Source organism: Melospiza melodia, chromosome 13, assembly GCF_035770615.1.
Source record: "Melospiza melodia melodia isolate bMelMel2 chromosome 13, bMelMel2.pri, whole genome shotgun sequence".
Taxonomy (NCBI): Eukaryota; Metazoa; Chordata; class Aves; order Passeriformes; family Passerellidae; genus Melospiza; species Melospiza melodia.
The window spans coordinates 13,611,236-13,629,001 of record NC_086206.1 but is presented as its reverse complement, the minus strand read 5'-3'; the positions used below and the strand labels follow the sequence as shown (position 1 = coordinate 13,629,001).

General features: G+C 44.7%; 2 protein-coding genes across 2 annotated transcripts; one reads left to right on the top strand and one right to left on the bottom strand.

Moving 5' to 3' along the window:
• Window positions 1-66: 66 nt before the first annotated feature.
• Window positions 67-2,346, top strand: DDX28 (DEAD-box helicase 28). Its single transcript, XM_063167803.1, has one exon. The coding sequence runs from the start codon at window positions 67-69 to the stop codon at window positions 1,699-1,701; it is 1,635 nt and encodes a 544-aa protein (XP_063023873.1). The 3' UTR covers window positions 1,702-2,346.
• A 1,693-nt stretch (window positions 2,347-4,039) lies between these two features.
• On the bottom strand, window positions 4,040-16,550 carry LOC134424047 (galanin receptor type 1-like). Its single transcript, XM_063167553.1, has 3 exons — window positions 15,843-16,550; window positions 14,925-14,990; window positions 4,040-4,470 (listed from the first exon to the last, which is right to left on the bottom strand). Exons 1-3 carry the CDS (start codon window positions 16,548-16,550, stop codon window positions 4,153-4,155), a joined length of 1,092 nt encoding a protein of 363 aa, XP_063023623.1. The 3' UTR covers window positions 4,040-4,152.
• Window positions 16,551-17,766: the final 1,216 nt, after the last annotated feature.

The window sequence follows — 17,766 nt, the reverse complement described above, 5'->3', positions numbered from 1 at the left end:
AGAGCCGGGGCCAGCGCCTGTTTCAGGCGTCATCGGGCAGCGCCGCCGCCCCACGTGGGGACCGCGATGGCGCTGGGCCGGGCAGGGCTCGCCCTCCCGCTGCTGCTGCCGCGGCGGCCGGCGGGCAGCGGGACAGCGGCGGCGGCGGGGAGCCCGCAGCCCCCCGGGGCCGTGGTGCGCGTCCCCTGGGCCCTGCGGCAGCGCCTGCAGCGGGGCGCGCAGCGCCGGCGGCGCGAGCAGCGGGAGGCGGCGGCGCCGCGTTCCGGGAAGCTGCTGCTGCGGAGCCGGCGGCCGGAGCTGAGCCAGCCCCGCTGGCAGACCGTGGGGCGCTGGGAGCAGCCGCCGCTGGTGTCGGCGGGATGGAAGCACCGGAAGGCGTACGGGGATTACTTCCAGCTAGAACCCTCGCAGCAGGCGGCTCCCGCCTTGCAGGCGCTGCCGGCTGAGGGGGGACAGGGCCCGACCTTCGCCGAGCTGGGGCTGCAGCCGGCGCTGCTGGCCGGCCTGGAGCGGCTCTCCATCGGCCGGCCCACGGCCGTGCAGCGCCTCGCCATCCCCGCGCTGCGCCGCGGCCGCAGCGCGCTGTGCGCCGCCGAGACGGGCAGCGGGAAGACTCTGGCGTACCTGCTGCCGCTGCTGGAGCGCCTGCTCGGCCGCCCCGAGGCGCCGGCAGCGGAGGCGGTGGCGGCGGGGCCGGCGGCGCCCCGCGGGCTGGTGGTGCTGCCGTCGCGGGAGCTGGCGGCGCAGGTGGGCGCGGTGGCGGCGGCGCTGTGCGCGCCCGCGGGGCTGGCGGTGCGCGGCCTCACGGGCGGCGGGGCCGCGGGCGGGCTGCGGAGGCAGCTGCGGGCGCCGCCGCCGGGCCCCGCCGTGCTGCTGGGCACCCCCGGCGCGCTGCGGGAGGCGCTGCGGCGGCGCTTCCTGGCCCTGGAGAGGCTGCGCTGGATGGTGCTGGACGAGGCGGACTCGCTGATGGACGAGTCCTTCACGGAGCTGCTGGAGGAGATCCTGGCACACGCGCCCCTGGCCGCCGGCGCTCCCGGGCCGGCCGGGCCCGACGAGGAGAGGACGCAGGTGGTCGTGGTCGGAGCCACCTTCCCCGCGGGGCTCAGCGAGACGCTGGCGAAATTCACTGACGTGGGCCGGTTTGTCACCCTCAGCACCCAGAGCCTGCACCGCCTGCCGCCTCACGTCCAGCAGAAGTTTGTCCGCCTCAAAGGCCGGGACAAGCTGCCCGAATTGCTGCAGCTGCTCAAGGAGCGCCCATCGTCAGGCGGGGCTGTTCTCATCTTCTGCAACAGTGCCAGCACCGTCAACTGGCTGGGCTATATCCTGGACGACCACAGAATCAAGCACCTGAGGCTGCAGGGGCAGATGTCGGCAGCTGCTAGAGCCGGCATCTTCGCCTCTTTCCAGAAGGGAGACGTGTCTGTCCTTGTCTGCACTGACCTTGCCTCACGGGGGCTGGACACCAGCAGTGTGCAGCTGGTGGTCAACTATGACTTCCCAGACACCCTGCAGGACTACCTGCACCGTGCCGGGAGAGTCGGCCGGGTCGGGAGCAAGGCACCCGGAGCTGTGGTTAGTTTTGTCACCCATCGGTGGGACGTGGACCTGGTACGGAAAATAGAGACTGCAGCCCGGAAAAGGACAGGTCTCCCAGGGATGGACTCTATTAATAAACCTTCTCCTAATGCAGGTTGATTCAGGTTGCCAGGCATTCCCTGGTAGGGGCTTCCCTTGAGGCCGTTAAGGCAGAGTGAATGAGCTGCTGTGTGTAAGGCAGATTGAAAGAATAGAGCTGAGTTTCAGAATCAGATGACCAGATTAACTTTGTGCACTGTTCTGGAAGCTGCAGTATTCATTTGCACAGCCATCATAACATGTGGCTTTCTCAAAGGAAACTAGTAAGTGAGTAATAGAATGCTTTTGGAGAATATTGAAGAATTACTTCATCAGTTGATTTGGTTTACTTATTTTGATACATAATTTAAATTCAAATCCAAATGAAAGTATGTTTGTATGATATACAGTTCTATTGCATTTCATTACTGCCCACCACCATCAGCTAATATTCATTATTAAAACTGAAAAATTGCTACTGTGGCAGAAGAAAAAACCTGACCAGTTACAGACACAAAGGACTAAAGGACAAAGGATGCTTTATTTTCTTGTGATGTAGCAGTTCATTTGGAGAATTCTAGACCAGATACCTGTACAATGGGAATGAGAAGGCGCAATAATTCCTGGGGCTCTTTCAAGGCCTTAATTTGTTATTTTATGGTTACCTTTCACTGAGAAATGGGATCTTGCTCCTTCATATTATATTAAATAAAAAGCCCTAAAGTGTTTCCTGTACATTTTTTTTCTGCATACTGTAGTGACACGTACAGTTTCTGAACTGGTTGTAAAAAATCCCAACCCCAGCACACTGGAAGATGGCTTCTCTTAAATAAAAGAAGTGTGTTGACTCACAGGTTCTAATGATTCTCACCTAACAGAGTGACTGTAGGATTTCTTTTGAATGTTGTGCCTTTGTCCTATTTTGCTTCCAACCAAGAGAGTTGAAGTGAGTCTGAGGTTATTTCATATCTAGCTGCTAGTTTGTATCCATGGTAAATAGTCACACAAATAAGCATTTTAGCTCTGATTTCTGTTGCAGTGATTTGCCACAACCCTTTTTTTTAGTGGCTGTTTTTCCCATGCTCTCCACTTTAGGCTATGCTATCACTGGGAATGTAGAAATAGCAGATTTCTACATTATAGTAAATGAGAAGATCACAGCATTGGATCTAAATCTAGTTCCTAAGCAAATAATTCACTGGAGCTACTCTCTAGAGTAAAAGTTAAACAAAGAGAAAACTTGTGCAGATAGTCACCCAAAGATAGGCAGTGACTTTATCCTGTGGCACTTGTGCTCTGTTCATATTACACATTTAGGAGGCTCATAAAGGAAGTTACAAACTGCAATAAAATTATTTAATACAATAGCTCCCAAGTTTTAGAAATATAGTGAGAGTGATCCATTTGGAGACTGGAAACCCATTCATTGCATGGACAGCATATAATTTGTAGTTTAACTTCTGTAACACACATTTTTACAGTCTATGAAAAGTGCAGTCTGGATTGCAGCACACAGAAATACTGAATTAGACAACACAGTGAAATAATGAAATTCTTTCAGCCATTGTTACAAGTAATGAACTTGGTACAATGACCTTACCTTTTGTTGCTAGGGCACTGTTGATCACAGCAATTTGTCAAAAAGCCCAAGCAAACAAACAAAAAACCCAAACAAACCCTCACCACAAATTTCAGGCATTTATATACTAAAGTGACTAATAAAAAGCCACTTGGGTCGATAGATTCAAGAGAACACTATTTACCAACAAAACATTTGGTAGACAGTACTTTCAAACAAAGCCTCAGTTTTTTAAGCATATATTGAGAAATAGCACTGTTGTATTGTTGCTCACCAAGGGACAGTTGCTGGAGCCAGTGATTAACAGCAGTAATTACACACAGGAGCTCACAGACACTCACTCTGGGGTGTAGAAGCTGATACAGAGCCACCAAATGCAGACAGCCACACCACTGGCACATCATGTGAAAGGTGTAATTGCCCAATAGGTAAATGCTACAGCAAACCCTTCACGGGGGTATAGAGACCCTACCCCCAGTAGTGAGCTAAATGTGTATGCAGCTCACACATGGTCAAATTGGTTGAAGAAACAGACATCCAAAGACTTTAGTTTAACTTCTCCCAAACTGCTCTCTGAATGTTGCATCACTCAGTGTGATGATCTGTAGACAATCTCAATGATTGTCTACAGATGTAATTAACTGTTCTCTTCTTGTCTGTACACATTCTGCCTTCTGTGTAAATCTTACTTTAGGTCCTATGGTTATAACTCAACTTCATTTGGGCTCTATCTTATGGGCATTCCGATAATTCTGTTGCACTTAGCAAGGTACAAGGCTCTGTCACGTGTCATCACAGTGAGAGGGAAATATGTCTCCTACCACTCCAGTAGCCTGACAAAGTGCACACTTTTGCAGACTCCACTGCTTCCTGGAGTGCACCTGCATGCATGCTCTCCCCACACAGAACCCTCTTCCCTCCTCTTCCTCCTGAAAGGTATTTGTGAGCCCAGCTTACACGTTTGTGGTGGAGTGGGTGGTGGAGAAGTTCTCCATGCGCACTCTGGCCAGTTTCTCAGCGGCCACGGGCCGCAGGAGGAGCTTGCAGCTGAAGACTTGGCGGCAGGCCTTGCGGAAATTCTCCGAGAGGAAAGCGTAAAGGATGGGGTTGATGCAGGAGTTCCCGTAGGCCAGGCAGTGAGAGATAATGCGGAAGGTGAAGGAGATGTTGTTCAGGGGAAAGTGCCCAAACTCTGCCCACATGGTGATGATGTGGTGTGGCAGCCAGGAGAGCAGGAACACAGCAACCACCAGGAGCACCGTCTGTGCCGTCTGGAGAAGAGAAGATCGTGTATTAAATGGTCACAGTAAGCAAGCGAGCCTGTGGGATGAGTGGGTTTCCTTTCCTGTCAGGCAACACTGACAACTGCCAGGTGGGCAAATCATGACAGTATGAAAAAGGATGCTAAAAACCCTGGTAAACTTGGATTGATTTGTTTTAGCTCAAGCAAATAACTGTAGACACTTGAGGTAGTGCCCATAAAACTTCAAACAGTTCAAAGCTGCAGCAGTGTGTTACAAGGAAGAGTGGAAATAATAGTTCCTAACACTTAGAGGGTGAGGAACACTGAGGCTATGGAAAATAACTGCAGGGGAAAACAACTTCCAAGTAAGCATGCCACTGAGAGGAGTAACAAAGGCTGGCCTGAGGTGAAAGGTTTTTCCAGTATCTTCCCTATTACAGAAGAAACTCAGAAAACCAATGCATAGAGGATTTTTTTTTTAAATACACAGTGCTCATTGACATATTCCTAGCTGGGTGATGACCTGAGGGAGGCTCCCTGTGCCTGTGAGATCCCAGCCTGTGCCGCTGGTTGGAGGTGTGTCCCTGCAGTGCCTGCTCCCCACTTAGCTGGCCAGCATCTGACACAGTCTGTCATTTGTAAGTTCCAAAGCTTGACCTGAAGTAAAATTTTCCTGAAAGCAGTGGTCTTTGAAATCTCCATACAAAATGAAGGTTAACAGTGACAGTAAATAAAATTAAGCTGTAACTCACTTCAACTTTCTTTCTGTATGACCCTGAGGCCTGTGGGAGGAGGACCACACTTTCCAAGTTTAGGAAAGCTGGTAGTGTTGCTTTTCTCTTACTTTCTACTTCTAGAACACCCAGGGAATGCCTGGCAAGTCTCAGAGATTACTGACTTGGGGGCCCTAAGATCCTTTCCTGATGTTTTTGTAGGGCTAATTCTACCTGACTTAAAGAAATTTCAAAAATAAAAATGGTAATGCAAGGTGAGCAATTGTTTTGTATTTAAACCCTCAGTTTTGGGGTTCTGTAGCATATGCACAGCTGTGACTTCCCTCCTCTTGCCCCACTTTGTTCTCTGCAGAATCTGCTTTTTATCTTTGGTATTTAGTGTTTCTCATTTCTATATTGTCATTTTAATAAATGTAACAACTTGCAAACGTGCAGATTATATCCTTCCCCTAAGGAAAATTGTTGTACAAGTAGCAGAAAAGCAATGGAGAAAAATTAAAATTAAAATCAGGTTACATTTCAGTTCAAGATTTACAGCCTTACTAGTCTAGGTCAATGTTTCTGTCAATAATTCCTTTGAATGATTTCAAGTGAATAGTGTAAAGTTCCTTTCCTAGAAAAGGGATGATTTTCTAGTGAACAGAAATTTGTTTAGTCAGTGGTTATCATGGTGACATTTAGTTAAACCCATTAACCTCTCTAAGGAAGATGTTATTACTTTAGATCAAGACTACAATACAAGTTAAAAAAAGGGATTTCTGTCAAATGGGTCTCTCAAATAAGGTTCTATTAACTTTGAAAGGCAATAACCTGTAGGTTCATTGTGTACCTGGCATACTCCAGGTGCTTCCTTGTTTCACCTACCAGAATGCTGTCAGACAGCTGAGCTAACAAAGCTCCCCTAAGAGTGAACAAACTACCCTGTCAAGTGTCCTCAAACCAACCATGCTGGGAGGCAGATGATGTCCTTAAAAATAGACTGGGATGATTAGGAGTTGATGACACTGAAGGACACAGACCTAGTGGCCTTGTGGGGTCTGGCTCACCCGCTGTGGTAAGATGGGTACCAAAGAAATGATTAATAAACAGGTCCCATCATTAGCTTTCACCAGCAATAATGCTGCTACTTCTTTACCCTCTAGCAATGTTAAGTAGCTTAGGCTTGTTACCCAGGCAACCTTTCACAGCATCCATCTGCCTAAATTAGGGGGCTACAAGCACTGAAATATGCTTTTGAATAAGGCTTATATACCTAGCTTTTCCCCCCTTTTATTGTGAAATAACAAACCGTGCATTTAACGTAGGGCTGAGTATTACACAATGGGTTTGCAGTTGCTATGTAATAGCACAGAACTGTTTCTGGGGTCCAGCTTTTTGGGATTTTGCAGATGGAAAACACAGACAATACTAGAGCACTCACACGTGATTCATGACTCAAGAAACAGGTTTTGGAAATGGAACTTCTGTCTGTTTTTTCAAGTTAGGGAATATGTAGTTAAGACAGAGGAAACTGAAACAAAACACTGTTTGGATTTTAGTGTGGTAACTTTGCTGTAGCTTAAAGTACTGTTACTGTAGACTGTGACCAGCTGTGGAGGACTGATCCAAATAGTTTGTGTACTGTTTGAGCTTCTTCCATGAGCTGTGACAGTTTGCATGGTTACGGCATTACTGTTGATCAAGCTGTCCCCACTTAAATGCAAACCTTCTGGCTTGACTCTGAAATTTTGGTGGGTCCATAATAGAGCGTACAATGGCCATTACTGGCCACCTCAGTCTCTCTTACTTCTCCTAGAAATCTTTCAAGCATCTCCAGGATATTCCTCACAGTGTATTTGTTGTACAGGCAAAGTAAGTGCATTGAAGCTGTACAGTGAATCAGTAGCATGGTGACGAAGACAAGGAGATATTTTTGCATGTCAGATAATTCAATGAACTTCTGTTATTCCTCCCTTTCCCCCTGTCCATTTCTGTCATGTGCAGATTGTGTTGAATTTACTTGCTTATTCATTTGTTATCTTTGTAGGTCATCTGCCTCTCATTTATGCTTTCCAGCATTTCTTTGTCTGTTTTGCCCTTTTATTACTTTTCCCCCTGGCCCTGGACAAGCTATTTCTTGCTTTTAGCCTTCCCTCATCCTTCAAAAAGCATTGGAAAATGTGTTTAAAAACATTTTGGGTGAGATACCTCATTCAGGAGGATGATGAAGTCTTTAACATTTAGTTGTGTTTAGAGCTGTTGTCCTTGATAAGCTTTTAATGAAGTTTCTTGCTTCAACTTGTCAGGCATCTTGTCAAGGGCAAAATTAAGATTGCCTTTAATGAATCAAATGCTTCAAGTATTCCATGGATTTATATATTTTAGGAAGAACCACCTGAATGTTAGATTAATAAACATTCCCGAAATTAAAATATAAAGTGGACAGAACAGTCTAGAGGGGTAGAGGGCTTGTCACTTTCCTAATTTAGTCCCAGTGGGAGACAGCCCAGGTGCACATCATTTTTCAGAGCTGATCAGACCATCCATTTCTACTGTGTACCTCAGCCACACAGAAATGTGAAAGAACATTCAATTAGGTTTTTATTAAACAGTACTGGCTCCCAGACAAACTGGGCTTCATTAGTGAGACAACTGCTGTTTCCTGAATATGGTTCCTGAGATTATTTTTCCTCCTTTTCTTCTTCCATAATTCTAAATGAAGAAGCATAAAGAAGTCTATCCCAGTTCTTCCACACTGTCTTATTAGCAAATTACAAATTACTCTTCCTTTATTACTGCTTTGTGGGAGGATGTCTGATTATGTCATTTACTGACAAATCTTTTATTCCGATATGCTCATCTCTAACTTGTAGATTCTTCTCCTTAAAGTTTGAGAGACAATTGGTGCACATTTTTACTGCCCCATACTTCATTATGGCGAACTACAGAGTGACAGACTTCACTGTAACTTGTCATTTACTGTAGTGAAGACTTGGAAAATATCTAGTGACTCACGGTGCCTTAAGCTTTTGTTTTTAGATACTGCAGGGACCAAGTGTCAGTGACCAGGAAAGACATGTGGCTTAGTGCAATATACCACTGTACTGCTGGAAGAGCTTACCAACCTCTGAGGAAGAGAATTTCTGTGGCTTTACATTCAGGGATACCAATGGAGAACATCCCTTTTCTCAGAGTCCGTCCGTGAGTCAGCGTGCAAAGTGAAATCTGCCACTTCCTTCACTCCTGGTGCCATGTTCTTGTTTGCTTTGTTGGCAAATCTGACTTGCCCTGGTGGGTTTGCAAACATTCTTTTCATTTTTGCACATAGAATTCTAACAGAAAGGTCCCAAGCACACTCTGATCTCCAGAAACATGCCCATAGCTTAGTGATAAATGCAAAATATTTAGAATATGGCATACCTATTCTTGAGTAACTTAGATGTTGGATAGCAGCTGTCTCTACTTCAGAGCACACACATCTCTTAATTACTACTGAAGCACTTCTCATTGCTCTTTAGTCTTTTTTTTTTAATTACACTTGAGTCTAATTCTACTCTTCAGTGATCTAAAAACCACACTGACAGTATTCTTTTTTATTGTTCTGTCTTCTTTCTTGGAGCCAGAGATGGCAGCTGAATGCCATGAAGAAGAGGAGGGACTGAAGTAAATATATTTTCAGATGTTATCAGCTCATTTTGATTACTTGCTTTATGTGCTAAGAGGGACTCTTCATTTCCCAGCAGCTCGCTTGCACTGTTCCAGCTGCTCATCTGCACATCTCTCATCTGCACATCTGCACATTCTAGGATTATGCCACTAATATCCTCTGTTGGTGCCCTTGAAATTTATTCACTTTCTATTCATAAATGTGTATGAGCATTGTGATACTTCTATTACCTCCTAATAGGTAATGATGCTCTTAATTCCTGCTGCCCTGGGCTCCTGTTAATCAAACGATGTGCAGGATGACACTTCTGAATTATATTCTTCTGCTCGATGGATCCCAGGATCTTCCATGTTCCTTTGCTGTATTTTCTGTTGTTCAAATACCAAGGCCTTGAACATCACGTTCATTATCTACATGAAAACCTTCAATTTGCATGGACAATAGCCAAATAATTCATTTAGCATACAGAGCATTTGTTTAGTACACAGCATTTGTTTAGTACACAACTTTTATCTGCCTCTCTTGGCCAAGGTGTTCAGGAATACCCATCTACCTTGAAGGAATTCTGTATCTTTTACCTCAGGCTCTTGTATGACCTTCAAAGGGCAGCACACCAGGGAGTGTCCCAAATAAACTCCACGTGTCTTTGTGTTTACTTAGCTCTGGAAGCAATGAACAGCTGATTTGCTGACCCACCGGGCAGGCGCAGCTCACCTTTCAGTTGTAGCTAACCAATAGAAAAGGAAAATTTGTTATCTTGAAGTGGCTCATTTGGTCTGTTAATTGAAGCTTTTGGCCTCAAGGTCCCACAACTCCTACTATCCTATCAAGGGAGCTTGCAAAATTGCTGTGAAATTCGCATCCCCAGACACATTCTTAAACTTGGAAAAGAATTTCAGATTGTTCAATTTGCAAAACTTGTTATTTGTTCTTTAAAGATGCACAGTACAGAACTGAGTAAACACTGAGGAACCCTGGTGTGCTCCAGAGGCCAGTAAAACACAACAGGGCCCTGCTAGACCTTAGTCTGCATTAATTTCCATCATTAAATCATCTTATTTAAGGCAGATGTAAGATCAGAGTTCCTGGGGCTGGGCTCTTATGAAACATTTTGCAGCACTGTCAGACAGGGATTGTTAACTTTCTTTGGAGCCAAATTACAGACTTGCTGTACTCTGAGTAGCTGAGAAAAGAGGTGACAGAATTGAAATACACTTTATTGTCAAAGAGGGGCGCACAGAATTTCTTAGCATGAGGTCTTGCTGGCTGGCCTCAAAAAACAATTATCCAAAACTTCAAAGGAGAATCCTGCAGCATCTCACCATCTGATTTTCAAGGCTGGCAAACTTGTACAGCTAGCATGGCATTAAATGGGGAAGCAGGCAGCCATGTCTTTCTTCTGCAGGCACAGTCTTACTTCATCATGCAGAATTTCAGCCTAGGCATGCAAAAAATTCTAAACATCTTCCTTGCTCTAATGCAGAGATGGTACAAATGGAAAAACACTTTAAATTGAGCATGTCCAACAATTGACTTGTAGATGGCAAAGTTATATAAAAATTTCAAAGTGGGATTCTGAATTAAAGGTCAAATTCTCCTGATAATGGAATGTGAAGCCAGGATTCAGCAAACTTTGTGCTAGGGAAATTTTTGCAAAGTTTCATGTCTGCATAAATTGAAAGGTTGCTGTAGTTTGAACATAACCATCCTGTAAGTTAAAAGCTTAAAGATCACAACCCAAGCAAAAAAATCTTTTAGGTTTTTTTTCTTTTTTTTCTTTTTTTCTTTTTTTTTCTATATGTGCCTCTATGGCATTTGTAGGATTCTGCTAAAGACAAACTTGTTCTTTTCAGCAGGTGTTTGAACACTGACTTGGAGAGGGTGACAGCTGTCAGAGCTCTCTGGATTATTCATAAACGGGACCTATTCAAACAAAATCTGGTTGTAACTGACTTTACAATAGTGGGTCTAGAAACTGCCCATGAACAGTCTGTTCTGAAAACCAGAGCTCTCTTAGGCTGTCCTTTTAGCCTCTACATACCTTCAAATAACAGACCTTGAGTATGATGTTGTGGCAAATGGGACAGTGACAGACAGTAGAAAGATCACCAGTAATGAAAGAGAAGGGAAAAGTGACTTTACAAACATTGTACAGGAAATAAAACCCACACTGAAAGCCCAGCTATGTCTTGTTGCACTGTGGTCTGGGAGACAAGAGCTGGGTCTCAGATCCTGGTGAAAGAAGCCTGGAGACTTTGTTTAGAGAAGATGCTTCATATAGCAGTGGGTACTTATTGACAAGACCCCCTTGAGAGGAAATGGGGTGGCAGTGCCACTCCATAGGTGCATGTGTCAGAATTCCCCTTAACTGTGGATAGCCAAACCCCTGGCACTGATTGAACTTTAGCTGGGTTTTGTTTCCATACTGTGATAACAGACGGAGTTATCACACACTTGTCTGTTCATGTAGCTCTGGGGGCCCTGGGCAGCAGACGCTGCTCTGCTGGGAGCAGCAGCAAACACCAGGGAAGGGAGCACAGCTGGAGGGAGCACAGCTGGAGGGAGCAGCAACACACACCAGGGAGGGAAGGAAGCACAGCTGGAGGGAGCACAGCTGGAGGGAGCAGGCAGCACACACCAGAGAAGGGAGAGAGCACAGCTGGTGGGAGCACAGCTGGAGGGAGCACAGCTGGTGGGAGCAGGCAGCACACACCAGAGAACGGAGAGAGCACAGCTGGAGGGAGCAGGCAGCACACACCAGGGAGGGCAGGGAGCACAGCTGGAGGGAGAGCAGCTGGAGGGAGCAGGCAGCAAACACCAGGGAGGGCAGGGAGCACAGCTGGAAGGAACAGGTACTAGGAACCATGCTGTGTCACAAAAAGGCAGAAAGGCGTAGAGGATCCAGCAAGAGACTACTTGGAAAACCAAATTCCTAATACTGTAGTTCATTACATTTTGTTTCCTGTTTCCATAGATTTGATTTATTTAATAAAAAATGTTTATAATTTTTTTTTTCATTTTTAAAGATATAGATACAAATTAATGGTACAGTGTGACCTTAAAGGGGGAGGTTGTGCTACAGTATCAAGTACCTGGGCTCCAGTAATATGCTTCACATACTTAGAGTAATTTAAATCCAGGATTATTTTGCTTTCTTTGCTGCAGCAGTGCAGCTAGGAAAATCATGCATGTGCTTGCCCAACACTGGGACCGTTCATTTGGCCATGCCATCGTCATCTCTTTAGAAATCACTTTAGGTCTGGATCCAGCAGTGTCCCACTTGTTCTGTTTGTGTGGGGCAAATGTTTGTCTTATTGAGGTTCACATGCTGTTTCCAGATTTCCAGGGTGTACTAATAGCAGACAAAATACCAGCTCCTCTATGACCTTTCTGGTGGCTTTACCTTGGATTTGTCCCAGTAATGCTTCTTACTGTGTGCTATGGCTCAAACAATGCGAGTAAGAATGATGTCTCTTCTGCCTGTTATCAGTATTACAGGATCTGGGGGTGGGGAGGGACTGGTATTACACCAAGACTCCAGCAAGGTCAATGAAAGGTAAAGATCCTGAAATAAGTCTTGACATTTAAAAAAAAATCTTACCCGGTAAAGCTATTTTTTCAGAAGCAGCTTATAATGGTGAATAATAGCAGTGTGTTTCCAGTCAGCATGTGGAATGCTGCTTATGGCAAGACCATTCCCTGAGCTCTATGTCATTTGCTTTCTTTCTAAATTATGCTTTAAGTGTTCAGTCTTGAGGAGAGTTCTTATAGCTTCTGAAATGCTGAGTGACAGAGCAAACTGTTTGCAGTGGTAATGTTGGCAACTGTTTCACTGGAAAATCTTGTTCAACAAGGACTCTGAGTCAGCAATTTGATTCTTTTGAGACCTTAACTCATGTATGGAGCCCAGATGAACATTGGGAGATTTGAACAAAAAATTGTTTGCTAAATTTGCTATTTTACTGTTTAAAAACAAAACAACACTAAACCCACAAACGAAACCAAACCCAAAGGGGAAAACCCAAAAAGAGCAAACCCACGCCTCAATCTCTTGGGAGTAGAGGGAGGATGTAGCTCAAATGCTCTGTTTTCTTGAAATTATAGGAATGAAGCAGGAACTGCATGGTCGTAATTTCAGACTATCCTCTTTTTTATGAATATGACATCTTGTTTTCCTTATCAGTTTGGTGAAGATGCACACTGTGAATTAACAGATGTGACTCAGACAATTTTATCACCTCATGTGGCAAGACTTGGTTGTTGTGCTACACTTTCTCTCATAGCTCAAGGCAATCAGGGTTTAACCACTGAAGTCACACATATTTCAGAACAAACTCAATGTTCTGTATGTCCTAAATTAACCTTCCAAATGTGGATCAAGATTCATTTGTCAAACATTTTTCAGCTAGATAAACAAAAGCTCTTCACTTAATCCCTGATGAGGTTTATGAATTAAACCCAAGCACAACTACCTTCACAAATGGACCCACTAAGTACATATGAGGGAAGCTGGAGTAACAGAACTGACAGCCATCTGTGTTCTTAAGAAGATATGCTTTAAAAAACTGGCTCTCACTCTTGTGTTTCAAGTATGTTTTGAACGAATATACAAGAATTGAGTGTGACTGCAACCAACTCAAGGAAGTCTCCCTGAGAAATACTGAATAGTGTTTGCAACAAAAAACCCCTTTAAGTAAGTACACTAAAGAAGATGTTTGGCATGCAGGAAGGCTAGATGGACAATTTCTACCCAGACAGGGCTGGAAGAAGACACATTGTGAAGGATGATATGTGTGTGTGTAGAGGCATGTATTTAATTTATCTTCTATCTGAAAGGATCACCTATTTAACTAGGTCTGACTGTGCTATATGGAACAAGAATTCCTGTTGGGTGTTTCATAATAATGGCCAGGGAAATACTTAAGGACAGGGAGGAAAAAGTGCACCACTAACTTGTTTGAACTGCTAAAATCAAAGGGTATTTTTTTAATTGATCCTTCTGGCAATATCTAATAGCTAAACTTGAGACTGAGGAAACTGTAGTGCTGTTTTTTCATCTAACTCTATAGAGCAAATCTGAAAACGACACAAGTAGATACATTGTCATAAATGAAATTCTTAACTTCTTTACAGGAAAGTAACAGTAGTAATTTTCAACTGTTGGTAGTATTCTCTGAAAAATTAGCAACAAAATAGGTAGTGTGCCATTCATACATAAGTAAGGAAATTCTGGAGGGAAATTTAAACCAATCAGTTTAGGGATTTTTTGGTAATTTTGAGACCTAAAGCAATTTTTCAAACTTGTGAAATGATTCTATGTGGAATGACAGTGCTTCTTAGCACTTTGCTGCATTTTACATTACCAAAATTGTCAACACATCTTGGTTGCCTTTTCCCATAGTAGCTGTTAAACACACAAAACTCTGACTCTGCTTTCTCTTTGCAGTTTGCACTATTGATCCAGAAATTATACTCCAGGTTTTGACATTGTAATTCTGAGTTTATCTGCTGCAGTATCAGCATTTATGAAAAAATCAGTATACCTTGTTCTTCAAGGTAGTCTCTGTTCCATCTAGGTCTGGTGGTGCTCCTGCAGAAGGCAATGCACAGCAGCTCATTGCTGCATAATGTGTTGCCTTAGAAAAGGTAGTGAAAAAAATGCTTATCAGAATCTAGTGGAAGTTAGATGAACACAGAAAACATGTTCAAAACATTCTGAGAGGAAAGGCTAAGTAACACCTGTCTAATAAATATTGTTTGTGGTGTATTATAACTTGGACAGTTATTGTGTTATGAGATAATATTGCAAATACCAGTTGAATTCTAACCTTGCAGACAGTGTAAGTGTAAGACCAATTATGAATTGGTCCTCATAAGTATATTGCAAAAAAAAATTGAGTGTATGCTAGTGAATGTAATGAACCAGTAGAAATTAATACAACCTATAGTTAAATCTGGTTAAGATTTATAGGCAAAAGGACTGGCAGAAACTGTAAAGGCTCTAAATCAGCTGGAATCAGCACAGAGCAGGCTGATTACCTTATAAACCTGGCATATCTATTGTATTATAGTCAATATAGAGATTAAACCAAAGATATTTACCTTCTTCTTTGATCTCTCTGACTTCTTGGAAATGTTCTTTACTTTCGTATGGAGGTGGTATAAAACCTTGGGAGGAAAAAAGGAGCAATATATTGAACGGGAAATTGAAATTTGTGTATTAATACTTGAACTCTTCATACAAGCACCAAAAAATTGAAGTAATTGTTTTAACATGACTTCAAAGATGAATTTGATGTCTCAGACTTTGAATTCTAAGCTCTCCAATTTCTCTTTCAAGAAACAAGGTTTGGAAAGAGCATTAAACCTGCTAGGGTTTCAATAGTTCAGCATATATCAAGAGCTCAGCTGGCACTATGCTGAAATCCACAGGAGTTTTCAGATGGACTGTGAATTTTATATTGAGCCTCAGATTGTCTTCATTTATTCCCTAGGCTGATGATGCTCATGGGCAGAGAGCAGCTGCCAGTCCTGTGCCCTGGTGGGGCTGTCCTGTCACTCCTGGAGGCAGCACAAAATGCAGTGGGTCACCCTCCAAAGGGAGGGTTGTAAGGAGTGTTGGAGCATTCTACGCAATTCTCAATTAACAACATCTAGCTTTTTGAAACCTGATTACAGCACAGCAATAACCTGGAATTGTTTATCCCTTCACAGGTTTTCCTCTTGCCAGTAGCAAACATTTGTTATTTATAAAGAACAAAATGAAAAATATGAAAAAGAGCAAGAGCCTTTAGGGGGTTTGGGTGATGGGCTTGGTGTCATCTTGGTAGTTTTAATCCTTTTTGTGAGCTGGTGAAATTTCATTCTCTGTTTTCCTTCCCTTCCCCCACCTCAAAAAGGTATTCTGTACCAGGAGAGGATATGGAAAGGGTTGGCTGTGTAGCTGTGTACACACACAAGCTACCAAGAGTCTGGGATCTTTCCCTCCATTTAAGCATTTTTCCCATCCCTGGCACCCACCTTGGCATAGCAGCAGGTGATGAGCAGCAGGGGCAGGAGGTATCCCACCAGCAGGATGGTGATCTTGTACATCTGCTTGGCTGTGGAGCCGTTTGCCCAGTGCTCCCAGCAGAAAGAGCTGTTGGGTGCCTGCTGGTGGCCACTCATGAGGGCCTGGTGCTGGGCCACGGGGATGGCGATGAGGAGGGACAGCAGCCAGATGGCGGCCACGCCGAGGGCAGCGTTGCGCTTGCTGCGGATGCAGGGCGAGCGTTTGGCGTGCACCACAGCGATGTACCTGTCCACTGACATGGCCACCAGGGTGAAGATGCTGACCAGCATCGTTGCCATGGCCGAGTAGTGAACCCACTTGCAGAAGAAGGCACCGAAGATCCACTCTGGCAGGGAGTAGATGGTGGCCTGGAAGGGGACGCAGAAGAGCAGGAAGGAGAAGTCTGCAATGCTTAAGTTGAGGATGAAGATGTTGGTGGCGCTGCGTGACGGGCGGCCCCCGGGCCGGAGACGCCCCAAAACAACCAACACTAACGTGTTTCCCACCATTCCCAGGAGAAAAATCAACCCAAAAAGCACGGGGACAATCACCACCTCCGGGCCGCCCCTGGTCACTCCTGCCCAGCACATTGGGGCCTCTGTTTGGTTGGTCTCAAGGCTGCACTTGCTGGTGTTGGCTCCAAAGGAAAGCACAAAGTTGTATTCCTGCTCCTCCATGGAGCCAGGCAAGGGACAGCCACTGGAGCCCTGACTTATGACAGGTGTTGTTTCGTGGGGTGGCCAGAGATGAACTTTTGTCTTTTCCAATGCTGTGTCTTTCCTTTGAGGAGTAATTTTCTTCAGATGATTCTTCCGAGTTCTCCGTGTCTCTCGTGCAGTTTATTCCAGGGATTGGCAAAAAAAAAGGAGTTGAGGAATTTGTGTCATCCAAGAGGTGACATCCAGGTTTAGCAGTTGGTGCTGGTGTGGCAGAGAAAGTCTGTGCCAGAGGAGCAGAGGATGAGGCTGCCCCGGGAGCTTGGAGCAGCAGCGGAGCAGCAGCAGCTCGGCTTCCACATGCTCCTCCTCTTCTGCTTCCCTCCCTCGCTGCTGCATCTGTGGCTGTCACACCTGCTTTCCCAGCTCCACCCCGAGCTGTGGCACAGAGAACAAATGCTATCTGTGACCTGAGCCCTTCAGAAAACAACCCCTGGCCAGCTTTGTCCCCATGCATTACTGCTCTCGAGGGGGAAAAGCAAACAATTCTCATCCAAAGGGATGGATAAGCAGCAGCTGCTGAACAATAGTGTGTGCAGTTCTGTGAGGGGCAGCACTGTTACTGGCTGTATAAGACTGAAAAAAACCTAAACCACTTTATTTTATTCAACAGAGAATGATTTTAGTTGTTTATTTGTTTCACAGTATTCAATGCTCCCATTAGAGCATAAAGCCATCTGAACAGTTGTGTTTCCAACACAAAAAGCTGGGAGAGCTTTAGATTCAGCACTGGGTCCTGCCACTGCTGGGATATCTGCCCAAATTCCTAAGTGTCTGAATATTCATGGACCTTGTTGATATAGCTTTGAAGACATTTTGGGTTCAGCCCAGTAACACCAATAGCATCTGCACTGGAAAAGGAAATGCTCAGTCTTAGTAGCTTTGAGCAGCTGTAATATTCCCTGACAGGGAAGAGAGATAAGTTTGGGTTTTTTAAAAGTTTTGTTTAAGATTATTGGCTCAGTTAGTGTGGTTATAATGGTTACTTGTAGAAACAACACATATGTTTTGGAAGGTAATAAGCAGGTTAGTTCTAATGGTTTGTTTCCTCACAATTCTTGAGGGATTCTTCAGGCAGTGAGGAGGGAACAAAGTTTAGGCAAACATTAACAGTACCTGCACACAGTGATTTATGGATGCAGCACAGCTGCCTGCTAAGGAGAGTACCCACCTCTGT